We start from the raw sequence: 15,951 nt of genomic DNA, 5'->3' as shown, positions 1-15,951 counted from the left end.
TTTACTCACAGACCTGGTTTTGTTGAATGTGGTATTTTTTACTTTTGCCTTGTTCTGGAACTTCAATCTGCTAAATAGATTAGTGAAATGTCAGTCAGCACAGCCAGAGAAGCGAGCACACAAATAATCTATTTAACCAGCACATTTCTCCTTCCACAATAATCCTCTTAATGGTCCCGAAGGCTGCCAGTCAGCAGGACACCTGCTCGTCATCCGCACAATCCCCCTTCGTTTGCAAGTACCTCAGCGTTTCAGAAATCGAGTCCCCGAAAGTGAAGTGAAGCTTAATGTTTAACGTTGGTGGCTGCCTATGGATTTTGTGATTTAACACAGCTTTTAAAAGGACTTCACACAAAATGAACTCCTAAATCCAGAAATAATCCACCGAGCTCCAATCCATATGCTGAACCAAAGCCAAATGGGGCTCTGATTAATCAAAAGGCATCATTAATCAAGAGAAGAATCAAACTGAAGTTTAAGGCACTTGAATATACCTCATGCACATAAAGTAACCTTAATATAACAGTCAGGGGCCCAGCAGAAAGCAGATGGCTTACTCCCGGGGTAACCAAGGGAGTTTTCTACAAGGAACTGCTTAATGGAGGTGTGGGAAGGATTAGAGTGCACCAATGAATGGATGTAGTGAGTGGCGAGGAGCTGGGGTGGGTGTGGGTTCTCACCACTTCTGGGTCTGAAGGGGTACTGGAACAGCTGGTACTGGAACCAGAGTGGCCGAAGCAGCAGGTAGGAGAGGTCGCTTCAGGAGCTGTGGCACTCAGTCTAGGACTGGGCCAACTGCAGAGACCCGGCAGGGACGGAGTCAGAGAAATAAATACCCTGGTCTCCGCTTCCTCCCACCTCACTGGGTTTCCCCATGGGTGACCCCGGTTGGAAGCGGAGGTCAGAGGGTAAGATCATAGCACACCAAGGTCAGTCTCCTAGCCAGGGTTTAGGGGAAAGGACTCTTAGACTTTTCCTTTATTGGGTTGGCGAAAAAGGTCATTCAGGTTTTTCCAAGCATACTGAAAAACCTGAAAGAATTTTCTAGCCAGCCCAACAGAAAAAGAAAAGAACTACTATTAAAGAACTATGCTTTCGGTGTGTATCTCAGCTTATCACTCTCTCATCCTAAATGTCTCTTTACTAATTGCTTTTCTTTTCCAACAAATAAACTCCTTGACTCTGGATTCTCAGTTTCTAGCCACTATATATGGTAAATATAGGCATCGGTAAATGATAGAATGAGGGGGTGAATTAACTAAGTTGCTTGTTATTCATGAGATCATGTCCCCTATATAAAGCAGGACATTACAAAATAAGTGGGATAAATAACACGGTACTGCACAAGAGGATTAATTTTTAACTATGATTAACTCAATTTTTCTGTAAAATATATCGCTTTGAAGGATACATAGGACTTCCTTTGGGTTAGTATTCTCAATAGAGATGTTCATATATTTGCAGCCTATCTCGATAGTTTTAAAAAATCATTATTAGGTCTTGATAAATGAGAAAGTAATGTTCCGAGGCCTTGTGTTTTGTTATTTTATCATTTTACAGCATTACATGATAGTCTGTAAGTAGTCTTGTGCAGTGAAATACAGAAGTTGGGGGAAACTTCTTAGAATTTTTCTCTCTCCTAGTCTCCTTCCCCTCCTTCTCCCTATGTAAAAATAAAACACATTAGAATTGTTCAGCAATTTCTGATATAGTTTGGTTCCTTGACTTATTTCAGTAGGCTTTTTATATTTTATATAGCAGGGTGATAAAGTTGGGGGGGAGTTAATCCTTTTTTCATAATGCAGGATTCCTGCACTCTCTCTCTCAACAGAGAGTTTCTGTTGATAGCATAATCCTTCATTCCTTCCCCTCTGGCTCTCTGAAACTGTCCTCCTGCTATGCTCGGACCATTCTTGTGACGGCTGTAATGTCAGTACCTTTTCTGTTTTCTGAACTGGACAAGCTATGCAGAGGCTGCCGATCCTGGGACATCAGATAGCACTGGCCTTGGTGTCTCCCCTTCTCATCACATAACAGGAACACACTTCAAAGCACCCAGTGGCCTTTTACACTGTCTGATCTCGCCCCAAATGAAAGAGAAGTGGAGAGAGAAATATATATGGTTATGGTAACTGGGGAGGGGAGGGGAGGTATGAGGCAAGCTGGAGTCAGAAGGCCACCTTGTTCTTCACCATTTTTCAGAAGACCAGTTTAGAGATTCAGACCCACTGTTAAGTAAACCTAAGGAAAAGTTATATAAACTAATAAAAACAAACTAGGTATAGACTATTTTTAAAACTAGTTTTTCAATTCAGAAAATATTTACTAGCATATTTCTGATAACTCATGTATTCAGATTATGGTTCAATATATAAATAATGATAATTATAATGATCATAATACACTTTCAGAAGCTCCTTAGGAATGAAAGTGAAAGTCACTCAGTCCTGTCCGACTCTTTGCAACCCCATGGACTATACAGTCCATAGAATTCTCCAGGCTAGAATACTGAAGTGGGTAGTCTTTCCCTTCTCCATGGGATCTTCCCAATCCAGGAATCGAACCAGGGTCTCCTGCATTGCAGGCAATTCTTTACCAACTGAGCTATCAGGGAAGCCCTTATATCCTGTATGCAGGGAATACATGTACTACATAAAATCCACCTGCTTTCTTTTCTTGGTGTCTTTTAGATTTCTACATAGCAGAGATTGCTGTTAGCCTACTCCATTATTCATTCTGTTGTTTCTTAGTAGTAACACCCACATTTATTTGGAAAGACAACATACTCTGCAAAAAGACTACATTTACCAGACTTCCTTACAGCTGGGTGGGGGCCTGCGATATGACTAACTCTTGGACAATGAGCTATAAGTAGAAATTCTATGTGAGACTTCTGAGACTCCTCATTAAAGAAAAAGGGTGAGTGCTTCTGCATACTTTCCTTACACTTGTTATCTGGAATGTGCATGTAATGGCTGGATCTCCAGCAGTCATCCTGGGCATGAGGTAAAAGCCGCACATTGAAGTCGGCAGAGCAGAAAGATCTCTGGTGACACCGTGAACTCACTATCACAGCCCCATTCTGCCTACTTCTGGGCTTTTAGATGAGATAGAAACAGACTTTTATCTTGTCCAAAACACTTATTTTGTCTTGTTTTGTTTTTTGTCATTGGCAGTCAAAACTACTCCTAACTAATATAGTTTATTTTCAAATAAAATAATTCTTTAATTTTGTTCTAGTTAAAAGTAGCAAATATTAAAAAAAAATCAATTTAGGTTTTTGTATAAGAGCACAGCTCTAAGAATAATGTTACACATTTTTCTCCTTTCTGGTTTTTCAATTAATACTGTCTTAAGAATTTAACACTTTTTTGGCTGCATGTTTACATTTTTCTTTAGTGCATTCATTTGACTTCAAATCTTAATCATCTCTTCGTAAGTGGTTCAAGTCTTAACCTTTGACACCATTGCCTAAAGCTAACTAAGCTAATTAACTCTAAGTTAGCACTAAATTTCTTCTTTCAATTCTTCCTTCTTACCAGGATAAAACAGTACTATTTAATCTCTCAAGGGACCATCTGCTTTATTTATGGGATTCAGTTGGTTACAGTTTTCTCAGATTTTCTTTCCCTCCCCAGATTCTTCACAATTATAAAATTTTAGAATTTGTTCTGCCTTGTAAATTTTTGGTCTATGAGACTTCTATAAGTGATAGGTGTCAATTCAGGCTTTATATGTTTTGCCTAGAAAATGAGTAAATGTCACAGTCTGACATTTATATGGTTACTTTAAGCTCCATAAAATGACTTGGTCTTATCAACTGTACTTTGCAAGGAGATCCAAAGTTCAAAGAGATGATCTGTCTTTTCTATCTCCTTTCCAGGGTCCCGTTCTACCCAAGGGTTTGTATTAATAGATGAAATTCCAGACTAAAATGTGGACTATTCCTACAACATTCTCTTGAAATGTGAACTATTCCAACACCATCCAATTTTCAGAGGAAAAATCTTAACTTCTTTCTAAGAACCAACATAAGGAAAGAAATAAAGAGTTTGTGAAAATAAAACTTGATGAGTATTTGGATAAGGCAATACAAGTTTTGTTGACTACCATGATGATTTTGCTATCAGTCACCAGGATAAATTATAGATTTTAATTTGCATGCAAATCTATGGAATATGATGGTGTGGTTGTTTTTCTTGAAAACTTTAAATAGATTACTACCTCCTCCTACTGTAGAGAAAACTCTTTTAGATATTCATTGTACAAGTATTTCCTGCATCAAGTAGCTTACACTTTATCAAACCACATTTGAGAGCACTTCTCCCTTTTAATGGGGCTACATTAATTGCTTTTCTCTGTATATACACATACATATATAAAATGATATATGATATATTTATGTTTATACATATTTATCATATACATATATTTAAATTGAGGCCTAAATGGGTCCATCCTTCTTAGGAGGTTAGATTTTATTATGCTTTAAAAAGAAAAAAAGCATCCTTGATTGTTTTATTGGTGTGATTTGCTATTCTCTAGTACATTTTGAAGTGTTCAAACACCAAGGGGCAGTGATTTTTATCTTCCCTGGGAAAATATTTTGAGTTATAGAAGAAAGAAAAGTAAATATAAAATGCAACATTTTTCTGAGGAAAAAAGTTGCAAAGTCAAGTAAAGATCAGTGTTAAACTAAAGGTATAATCCGCCCTCTTATAATACACTAAAACATTAGGAAAAGTTTTCAAATATTTTCTGTTGTATTTTTAAAGCCCAGTGTGTTATCCTACAAGAGAATTATGTTTATAAATGTCATTTTAAAAAATCAAAGTGTACTGTCTTACTTGGGACAAGCTTGTATCCTGATGGGGACAAGCTTGTATCCTGATGGTGACAAGGCAAGTAGAAAGTTTAGAATCTCAGGGACTCTTTACAGCCCCAGCACCAACACTTACAGTGAGTAACCAGGCCTTTATTGAAGATGGAGACAAGAAAAATAAATTTTACACTGAGAAAAAAGTATAGCCTTGAGAGCTTCTTTTACTTGATGGCTTCTCCCAACTGCTAAAGGCATTTTTATTTGGTACAGTAGAGGTATCAAGAGGCTGTGAGTTCTATCTAGAGACAAAACTTCAGAGCTTATTTAAGCTCTTACCTGCCATGCTGATTCTGTCCATGTTGTTGCTTTTATGGTAAATCTGGAATCTTCCATTTGGGAGAAGGCAGAAATACAAGGATACAGAGTTGAGGTTTAGCAAGTTCTCAGCAACCCAAGGACAACTGACTTCTCCCTGGGAAATTGGCTTGAATTCTGAAGACTGAGCTCCCAGAGAGCTGAGAAGCTCACTTCTGGGCAGTTGGGTTCGTCCCTGGATTTGAAGGACCCTGATGCTGGGAAAGATTGAAGGTGGGAGGAGAAGGGGATGACAGAGGATGAGATGGTTGGCTGGCATCACTGATTTGATGGACATGAGATTGAGCAAGCTCTGGGAGTTGGTGATGGACAGGGAAGCCTGATGTGCTGCAGTCCATGGGGTCGCAAAGAGTCAGACACGAGTGAGCGACTGAACTGAGCTGAACTGGAAGACCAGACTCGCTGTGTCCGGGGAAATTCATGAGTGTAGTTTAGTGCCAGCTGATGGTGGAAACAAACTGAAACACAGACACAGACAAGAGCACTTACCATTTCTGGATTCTCTGCAGCTTGCTTTACCATCTTTTCTGAGATCATCTTTTTCAAGCAGCTACTCAGCAAAAAAGCCTAAGAAACCCAGAAATAAAGAACTCTCTCAGTTAAAGACTTCATTCTCTTCCTTCCCTCTTCATATGGAGAAGCAGGTTTTGTGCCCTGTCTTCCAAAACTGTGCTTTTAAGAATTTAGAGTTCTTTGACTTTCATTAATTTCATAAGATGTAACCAGCAAGTAACCATAAATGTTCTCAATTACAGGGATATACTTGCAGTAAATTTTTTAAAAGATAGATTAAAAATGACCAGGATCTCATAACTAATCTTTTTCAAAACCACCCCCTTACATCCCATTTTTTTCCATTACTTTGTAAACAGCTCATGTTTTATGAGCAACAAATAATAAAAATCGCTTCTACTCACAATCAAATCAAATGTTGATGGTCAATCTTCTATTTAACTGTATATATAATGATTGAGAGACCTATAAGTAGGCATACATATTAACCTGTTTGAAAAGCTATATTAGCACCTTATGGCTCTTGCTGAACTGAAGACAAAATTAGTCACTTTTCTTCCTTTTTTAATTTTCCTGGTATTTTTAGTTATTCACTGTCAAGATTGACCACTGCCCCTAACACTACCTGTGGCTTATCGACGGCTCATCACTGCTAGTGGCAAGACACGTCATACACATCTTGCTGCACAAAAGCTGGGGCTTTCCTTTCTCTAGGTTACCCCATGTGCCAAACTTAAGGTTCCCTTGTGATTTTCCCTTTTGCTCCTTTCCTACAGATTATTTTATTCCCCCCCTTTTTTCTGCTCTCAACTCTTGGACTGTTCATTTCTCATTCAGCCCCACTGAGGTTTCAGACAACAGAAGCTCAAAGCTTGAGGCTAGAGAACTTTAGTATAAATTGTGCTTGAGGATGGTCCCTGAACTTGGGGGTGAGGGGATGACAGAGAGGAGGAGAGGGAAGGGAGGGAAAGCTCGGGTTATGGCAGCCAATGCAGAGAGCTTTTGGAGGACAGGACATAGAAAGTGGAACTAGAGGGCGAAGGGGCTACATAGAGGGGGCGTTTCAAAGTTTTACAGAGATGGGTTGCATTTTATTTAAGTGGAGAGAAAAGAGGGGAAAGAAAGGGCTGCCACCAATAAGGAAAAGAGTCACGGATGTGGGGTTTATACACAGACACAAAGCTTGCCTTCCTGCTTTAGCTAAGAATGAACCCTGTTTATCTGTGCATATACGTTACCCATGAAACATCAGGGTACGAAACAGGTAAATGACAGCAAACCCTGAGCTGATGCAGCTAGGAGGGGTGTTTAATAGTGTCCCACAAGGTGTAGACCGATTCCATACGCCTATACAATGTACTGAAGCCCAGGTGCCTAGAGTCTGTGCTCAGCAACAAGAGAAGCTGCCACAGTGAGAAGCCAGAGCACCGCAATGAAGAGCAGCCCCTGCTTCCTGCAACAAGAGAAAGCCCAAGGGCAGCAACAGAGACTCACCACCGCCAAAAAATAAAATACAAGTAAATCAATAAATCTTACTATTATATATGAAGACCATTCTGAAGGAGATCAGCCCTGGGATTTCTTTGGAAGGAATGATGCTAAAGCTGAAACTCCAGTACTTTGGCCACCTCATGCGAAGAGTTGACTCATTGGAAAAGACTCTGATGCTGGGAGGGATTGGGGGCAGGAGGGAAGGGGACGACAGAGGATGAGATGGCTGGATGGCATCACTGACTCGATGGACGTGAGTCTGGGTGAACTCCAGGAGTTGGTGATGGACAGGGAGGCCTGGCGTGCTGTGATTCATGGGGTTGCAAAGAGTCAGACACGACTGAGCGACTGAACTGAACTGAACTGAAGCTTCCATTTAAAGGGCCCAGGAAAGAGTCGGGCCAAGCCCTCTTTCCATATTTGCGAGGCACACAAACCTCATTTCTGCCTTTTGCAGAAGTAGCCCTTGGGTGCACATCAATAAATCCATACTTCAAAGGAAATAAGACCTTACTAGGACTCTTTTCAAAGGATGTTTATTGCACCTCTCCTTAGTGGCTTAAACTCATTCATACAGACTAGATTAAAAGACCATAATAAAATTTAACTACCGCACTTAGCATTCGGAGGGAAGGGGGTGGTGTTGCTGCCAAAATCTCTCTGTATGTTTCCACGTGACTGCAGATTTTGCCTCAGCAAACCATCCTACCACTTCCCTAAGGATGTTTTATATTTAAAGTGAACCTGGGGGGGCCATTTCTTTAACCTGGGATTTTGATTTAGTACTTTGTTTTTCAGAGGACATGGATATCTATTATCTCTTGATCAAAACTGTACTAGTGGAGAGTTAAAACTGAGCTTTGGTTGCCTAAAATTGGAATGCTGCATGGAACACAGAACTGACTGTGATCACAAGGCACAGTGGTAAAGAATTCACCTGCCCTTGCAGGAGACGTGGGTTCAATCCCTGGGCCAGGAAGATCCCCTGGAGGAGGGCATGGCAACCTGCTCCAGTATTTTTACCTGGAAAATCCCATGGACAGAGGAGTCTGAGCAAGTGAGCCTGAGCACGCACATCAAGTACTCAAGTTGACTATAATGTTGATGCAAAGATTACTTTGCTATTTTGGTTTTGTTTTAGGACACTTGCAGTTTTGACTCCAAATTGAAATAGTTTAAGTTAGCTAAGTAAAAAGAATTTCCAATTGGATTTGGCATATTGATAATTAGATTTTTAATGGGTTTTTTATTTAAAGTAGTTCACATTTACTTCAGATTTAACTATTGCTACCCAAAAGCCAGTGTCCCTCCTTCCCTAGTAACAGAACCCTGATTTGGGAATGACAAAGTACCCAGCTCTAGGCAATGACTCATGCTTATCCTAAGTTGATTATGAATCCTGTTCCTCTATGATAAATGCTTGACTCCCAGATTCCCTTGAAGCCAGACTCCCTTGAAGCTAGGAGTGCTCGTGTGACCCAGTTCTGGCCAGTAAGACAAAATGGAAAGTCTACTGGGGGGTGTAGGGGGGGTGATTCTGGGGTATGACTTTTGCTTTTATCTACTTGGAAAAGGCCAAAAGAATTATAGGGATGCCAACATCTCCCTCTAGTATTCTTACTAAGTGAGATGATAAAAAATTTGTATTGTATAAGCCAGGGGTTGGCAAACAAATCTTGCCCCATCCACTTGGGTTTATAAATAAAGTTTTATTGGAACACAGCTATACCCATTTGTTTATATCTTGTCTGTGGCTTCTTTTGTGCTACAGAAATAGAGTTAAGTAGTTGCAACAGAGACCATATGAGCCTAAAAACCTAAAATGTTTACCATCATTGATTCCTTGAGAAGTTAACTAATCCATGGTCTAAGTCACTGATAGTTGAGTCTTCTGATACTTGGTAAATAAATTTGTTTCTAATTTATATGAAAGCTTGGTGACGAGTAAAACAAAACAAGTCTGAGAGCTGGCTCACTGGAAAATACCCCGATGCTGGGAAAGACTGAAGGCAAAAGGAGAAGAGGGCAGTAGAGGATGAGTTGGTTAGATAGCATCACCAACTCAATGGACACAAGTTTGAGCAAACTCTGGGAGATAGTGAAGTACAGGGAAGACTGGCGTGCTGCAGTCTATGGGGCCACAAAGAGTAGGACCTGACTTAGCCACTGAACAACCATAAAATAAAACCAAAACAAATAAATGGTATTACAGGCCTAAAAGTGCATGTGTGGCATACTCTAATACTCTGCTCCACTCGGGTTAGGGCAAGGTGCTTTGTCCACCCCAGCATGCAAGAGAGCATTTAGCACTGAAGGTTTTCCTGCTCTGCCCTGAGAACTTACCTGTTTGGTGTAAATAACAAACCACCGCCAGTGACTGTCCTCGCAATACTGAAATCTGAGCTCTAAGTTCTGGTTGAGAGTTTGCTGTGGCCCATCCGTATCCAGCAGAGTCCCCTACAAAGGAAAAGATATTACTTGACATTCAGCAGGAATTTAAATGGCTATTATGTGCTGCACAAAATATCAAAACAAGTGAGAATATCCCTATTCCCAAGATGCTATCAGTCTTTTGGGGAGCCATGAATGTACAATAAATCATCATAGTTTGATATAAGTATTATAAGGGAAGCAAACACAGGTTATGGAAGTGAACAGGTTGGACATCTAATCCAAACTAGGAGGTAAAGGAAGTTCTGGTGGGGTGGGAGTGGAGGGAGAGTGTTATCTGAGCAGCAGAAAAAATTATCCAAGTTTGTTGTGTGTTTTTTTGAGGGGTGGGTGTGGTGATAACAAGTGTTTCCCAGTAGAAGACAAAATAAGCGCAGATGCACTGAGGCACGGGGGAGCCAGGCACTCTGGAGTATGGCTGAATCATTTGCCGTGAGGGACGGGGCGCTGAGAGAGGAAGGGCAGGGCCAGAGTCTGGAAGCCTGGTAGGAAGCACCTGTGATTTTTGCTTTACAGCATCGATCACTTTTTCTTCTGGTACTAGAGTTTCAAATTCCCCTGGGAAAAACTTTTCACTGTGGCTCTCAAGCTAGGACAGTCAGGAAATGCTGCCCTCTTGGAGGGTGGCACGTGACCCAAGCTCAAGCCAACTGGATAAATACTCTGGGTCTCTCATTTGATTCCAGGGCAGAGGATCCAAAGAGCAGGTCCTGATAAAGAATCCCTGCTTTCTAGAAATCTTGAGCTCCTCTGGTTCCTGGTTATCCTGAGCCTCTATTTCAGTCTTTTTTTTTTTTTCACCCTTTCCTTTAAATCAGTGCATTATCTCATACCCCTCTAATAAATCCTTTTTTTTCCCCCCCCGCTAGAGCCAGAAGTATTGGTTTCTACTATTTGCTACCAAAAGATCCCTGGCTGTTACAGGTTTTACAAGCTAAGTGAAGGAGTCTAAACTTCATCTTAAGGGCAACAGGCCATTTTGTTAAAAGATTTTAAAAGCTGAATAATAACACAAATTTGTATTTTAGATCTATGGGTCTGGCAGCATCAATGTAAAAAACTGAACTGAGAAACAGCTGTTTTCAGACATAGAACAGCAGAAAATGCAGAACTGTCAACGCTGAGAAGCAGAAAACAATAAGGTGAGCCCTGTGGTTACCCAGTTTACTGCCTGGAGGAGTTTCCAAGATTCAGTACACGGAGGGAAACCCAGAGTCCAGAGGTCTTGTTAAGTTGGTAAGAAAGAGACAAAAATCTGTGAAGTCCTGGTTAGAATTTATGGGATAGAAGACTAAAGACAAAGTTTCAAATCTCTTGGCTAAATAATGATTTGTGCATGCCTGGGAGATGCACAAATTTGCATCTGGGAAGTCTGGGGAAAGAACCACTGAAAAGCAGCAGGTTGAACAATTCCAAAAGCTCTTAAACCAGCCTGGAAATAGTTTCTATCAACCTGAGTAGAGATAGCATAATAAACAAGACATGGAGAGTTCTAAGAACGGCAGCTATTAAGTAAAGTACTAAATTAGTCCTCCAGACTTCTCTTGATCTGCCTTAAGAAAGCTTAAAAGCAAGTCTTAAAAAAATAAAACTAATTCCAAGTAATTTAATTGTGTGACAGAACAAAATTCAATCTTCTTTAAAGGAATACAATAAAATCCAACATTCAACAACGTGAAATTCACAGTGTTTGGCATACCATAATAAATTACCTGGTGTGCAAAGTATGAGATAAGCGTACTCTGCAAATAGGAGAAAAATCAATCAATAGAAATGTCAGAGCTGATGGAATTAGTAGACCATAATATAAAAACAGTTATTTTAAATATGCTCCACACACCAAAAATTTAGAAAAAATAGCATGATAAGGAGAGAAATGGAAGATACAGAAGAGACCTTAATGGCCTTCTAGAGATGAAAAATAAAGTATAAGAGTAGAAATAAAATTATAACGAGTGGGAAAGACACACATTATATGCTACAGAAGACTGATGACCTTGAAATCATGACAACAGAAACCACCCAAAATTAAGTACAGATAGAAAAAAAGACTGAAATAAAACCACAATGAGATACTACTTTACATCCATTAGAATGGCCATATTTTTTTAAAAAATTAGATAATAACAAGTATAGGCAAGGAAATGGGGAAGTTGGAATCCTCTTATGCTGCTGGTGGGGATATAAAATGGAGAAGACACTGTAAATGACAGTCTGGAATTTCCTCAAAAAGTTAACCATAAAAGTTAACCACTATGGTAGAATTACCAGCAATTCCACTCCTCAGTATATAACCAAGAGAAACGAAAACCTATGTCCACATAAAAAAACGTATGCACAAATGTTCATAGTAGCATAATTCAAAACAGTCAAAAGGTAGAAACAACCATCAATGTACAAGTGGATATATCTGTACAATGGAATATTATTTGACCACAAAAAGGAATAAATACAGATATATGCTACAGCAAGAATGAACCCTGGAAACATTATGTTAAGTAAAAACACCAGTATGTTTTTTTTTGAATTGTTCAACTTGCTGCTTTTCAGTGGTTCTTTCCCCAGACTTCCCAGATGCAGATTTGTCCATTGCCCACACACGCACAAATCATTATTTAGCCAAAAGATTTGAAAGATGCTCTCTGGAGCTCTTGCTCTATGTAAAACCCTTGTCTTTAGTCTTTTATCCCATAAATTCTAACCACCACTTCACAGATTTTTCTCTCTTTCTCCTCAACTTAGCAAGACCTCTGGTCTCTGTTTGGGTTTCCCTCTCAAAAAAAAAAAAAAAAACATTCACAAGCACCATGTATGATTCCATTAATATGCTAAGTTCAGAACAGGCAAATCTATAGAGGCAGAAGGTAAAGTAGTGGCTTCCTGGGCCTGGTGACAAGGAAGTAACAAATGAAGGGTCTGGAGCTTCTTTTTGAGGTATTCTAAAATTGACTGTGGTGATGGTTACACAAGTCGGAATATACTGAATGCTACTGAGTTGTACACTTTATATTGTGTGGAATGTGAATAATATCTTGATAAAGCTGTTGCAGAAGAAGGGAATGATGATGTGGTATTGGTAGAGGGATCTATGCCTCCCTCTGTGTGTCTACACAAAGATCGATGGAACAGAACTAGACCCACACAAATGTGCCCAACTGATTTTTTACAAAGGTATGACAGCAATTCAACTGAAGAAAGATAGTCTTTGCAATAAATGGTCCTGGAGCAATTGTACTTCCATAAGCAAAAAAAGGGAACTTTGGCAAAGAATTTAGACTTGACACCAAAAACACAATAAAGAAAAACAACTTCATCACAATTAAAGTCTTTCGCTCTGCAAAAGACCCTGTGAAGAGAACGAAAAACTACAAAGTGAGAGAAAATACTAGCAAGCCACATATCCAAAAAAGGACTAATATCTAGAATGTAAGTGCTCTCAAAACTCAATAGTAAACAAAAAATCCAACTGGAAAATGGAAGAAATTATGAAGACATATCACTTAAGAAGATATCCAGATGGTAAATAAGCACATGAAAAGATGTTCAACATCGTTAGCCATGAGGGAAAGGCAAATTAAAACCATAATTGAATACCAATACACACTTGTCAGGATGACTAAATAAAAAATAATGACGATACCAAATGCTGATGAGAAAGTGGAGAGACTGGCTTGCTCATACATCGCTGGTGGGAATGTATAATAAATTGGCTCAGCTCCCTTGAAAACAATTTGGCAGTTTCTTAAAAAATTAAACACACAACTTCCAGCAACTACACTCCTAGGCATTTATCCCAGAGAAATGAAAACTTGTGCTCAGACAAAAACCTATGAATCAATATTTATAGAAGCTTTATTCATAATAGCTAATAACTGGAAACAACCAGATACCTTTCTTTGGGTGAGTGTTTTAAAAAATTGTGGCTGTTCTATACCATGGAACATTGCTCAGCTGCCAAAAGACACAAACTACTGAAATATACACACCAAGCTGAATGAATTTCCAAAGAATTATGCTGAGTAAAAAAAATTCCCAAAGACTACATACTGTGTGGAGATCCAACCAGTCCATTCTGAAGGAGATCAGCCCTGGGATTTCTTTGGAAGGAATGATGCTAAAGCTGAAACTCCAGTACTTTGGCCGCCTCATGCGAAGAGTTGACTCATTGGAAAAGACTCTGATGCTGGGAGGGATTGGGGGCAGGAGGAGAAGGGGACGACAGAGGATGAGATGGCTGGATGGCATCACTGACTCGATGGACATGAGTCTGAGTGAACTCCGGGAGTTGGTGATGGACAGGGAGGCCTGGCGTGCTGTGATTCATGGGGTCGCAAAGAGTCGGACACGACTGAACGACTGACCTGAACTGAACATTCTTTTATTTTTTAAGGTAACAAATTCCTTGCTTTTATTTTATGTTTACCTCCTAAACACAGTCAATTCTTGTTGTTCACACTACCTATGTTCTATAGTTACCATAAACACTGCATTAGTGAGTTCTGATACACAGTCCAAGGGGAAATACAGGTTTAGGTCACAATATCTTCATCAACTGACTGGTGCATAACCTTGTTTTGTGTGTGTGAGTGTTTGTTTTTTCTAACTGAGGTTATAATTGACGTGCAAAAAAACTGCACATATTTAATGTACACAATTTGAAGAGTTTGGACATATGCATGTATCCACGAAATGATCACCACAATCAAGTCATAAATAATCCATTACTTCCAAAAGCTTTATAAAATATTCTTGAAATGACACAATATGAAAATGGCAAACAGGTTAGGGTTGCCAGGGGTTCAAGAGGGATGAGAGTGGGAGTAAGTGGATGCAGCTATAAAAAGCTAACATGAAGCATCCTTGTGATGATGGAAACGTCTCAACTTTTCGTTGTATCAACGTCAGCAGCATGGGTGGTGATACTGTACTCTAGTTTCGAAAGATGTAATAATTGAAGAAAAGTGGGTAAAGTGTATGCAAAATCGCTGGACCATTTCTTTCAACTACATATGAATCTATAATTATATCAAAATTAAAAGTTGACCTTTTAATGAAAAAGTCATTAACTGTTGAAAGCAGAAATAATTATAACACAGCATGAGGTTTATAATATATGTAGGAATAATGCATGGCGACAAATAGCACAAAGGATGGACGGGGCAAACCGAGGCACGACTGTTGCGAGGGTTTAACCTTCTTGTGAAATGATGTAATGCTCAAAAGTAGACTGTGATAAGTTAAAAAGATGTATATTAAAGACTCAAGTAACCATAAATTTAAAAGGTGTGGCTAAAAAAACAATGGAACAAATGAATGTCTAAATAATAAAATAATCTATAGAAGACATGAAGGAAAAAACTAACAAAATTTAAAGAAATGGACAAATCTACAATTATATTTGAAGATTTTACCACTCCTCACAATAGCTGATAGAACAAGTAGAGAGAAGTGTGTAAGGATAGAGGAGACTTGAACGTCATTAACCACTTGACGAATTGATATTTATAGGGTTAGAGTTAGGGCAACATACGCATTGTCAACAGTGGCAGCGTATACATTCTTCTTGAGTGCACACCGAACATTTCAAGATATACCAAACGTTGGCCACAAAACAACTTCCCATAGTTTAAAGGGACTGAAATCATATGATGTGTTTTATTCTTCTGACCCCAAGAGGGTAAGAGTGAGGCAGTGAGAAGGGTTAGGAGGCTGTGGGATTTCATCCAGGCAGCAAATGTTGAGATCAAGACATGAGGGCAGAGAGAAAAGGAGAATCTTGAAGGACAGCAGTGCCATAGGATGATGCGAAGAGCTGACTCACTGGAGAAGACCCTGATTCTGGGAAAGATTGAAGGCAAAAGGAGAAGGGGCCGGCAGAGGATGAGATGGTTGGATAGCATCATCGACTCAGTGGACATGAATGTGAGCAAACTCCAGGAGACGGTGAAGGACAGGGAAGCCTGGTGTGCTGCAGTCCATGGGGTTGCAAAGAGTCGGACACGACTGAGCAACTGAACACCATCACCACCACCAGTGTCGTAGAACAGATAGGTCTGTCTGCATCAGCAGTTAAAAATGTAAGATAAGAGAAAAGTTAGGGGTAATTTCAAAATTGCTGATTTGGCAACTAGGGGTGGTGGTGGAAATCCTATTTACCAAGATAAGGAACACAGGAGGAAGAACCCTAGGTTGGGCATATGGGAAAGGATGAGTCCGGTTTGGGGAAAGGATGACCTTGAGGTGTCTGAATCACTTGGCGAAGATGTCAAGAATGCAGTAGGAAATACTGGACCTGTTGA

At 39.7% G+C, this 15,951-nt stretch overlaps 1 protein-coding gene across 3 annotated transcripts in view; it reads right to left on the bottom strand.

Annotated features, from left to right (window-relative positions):
• The window catches only part of SNX31 (sorting nexin 31), an 82,808-nt gene that overhangs the window by 4,110 nt on the left and 62,747 nt on the right, over positions 1-15,951 (bottom strand). For all 3 annotated transcript variants that reach the window (XM_061439271.1, XM_061439270.1, XM_061439272.1), the window contains 3 exons: positions 9,545-9,658; positions 5,687-5,764; positions 14-70 (listed from right to left, as the gene is read on the bottom strand). In XM_061439271.1, the coding sequence (XP_061295255.1) occupies positions 14-70; positions 5,687-5,764; positions 9,545-9,658 (249 nt within the window). The remainder of the gene's footprint in view (positions 1-13; positions 71-5,686; positions 5,765-9,544; positions 9,659-15,951) is intronic.

Source organism: Bos javanicus, chromosome 14 (assembly GCF_032452875.1).
Source record: "Bos javanicus breed banteng chromosome 14, ARS-OSU_banteng_1.0, whole genome shotgun sequence".
In the NCBI taxonomy this organism is placed as follows: Eukaryota; Metazoa; Chordata; class Mammalia; order Artiodactyla; family Bovidae; genus Bos; species Bos javanicus.
Note: the sequence above shows the minus strand (reverse complement) of the source record. Positions and strands in the feature narration are given on the sequence as shown.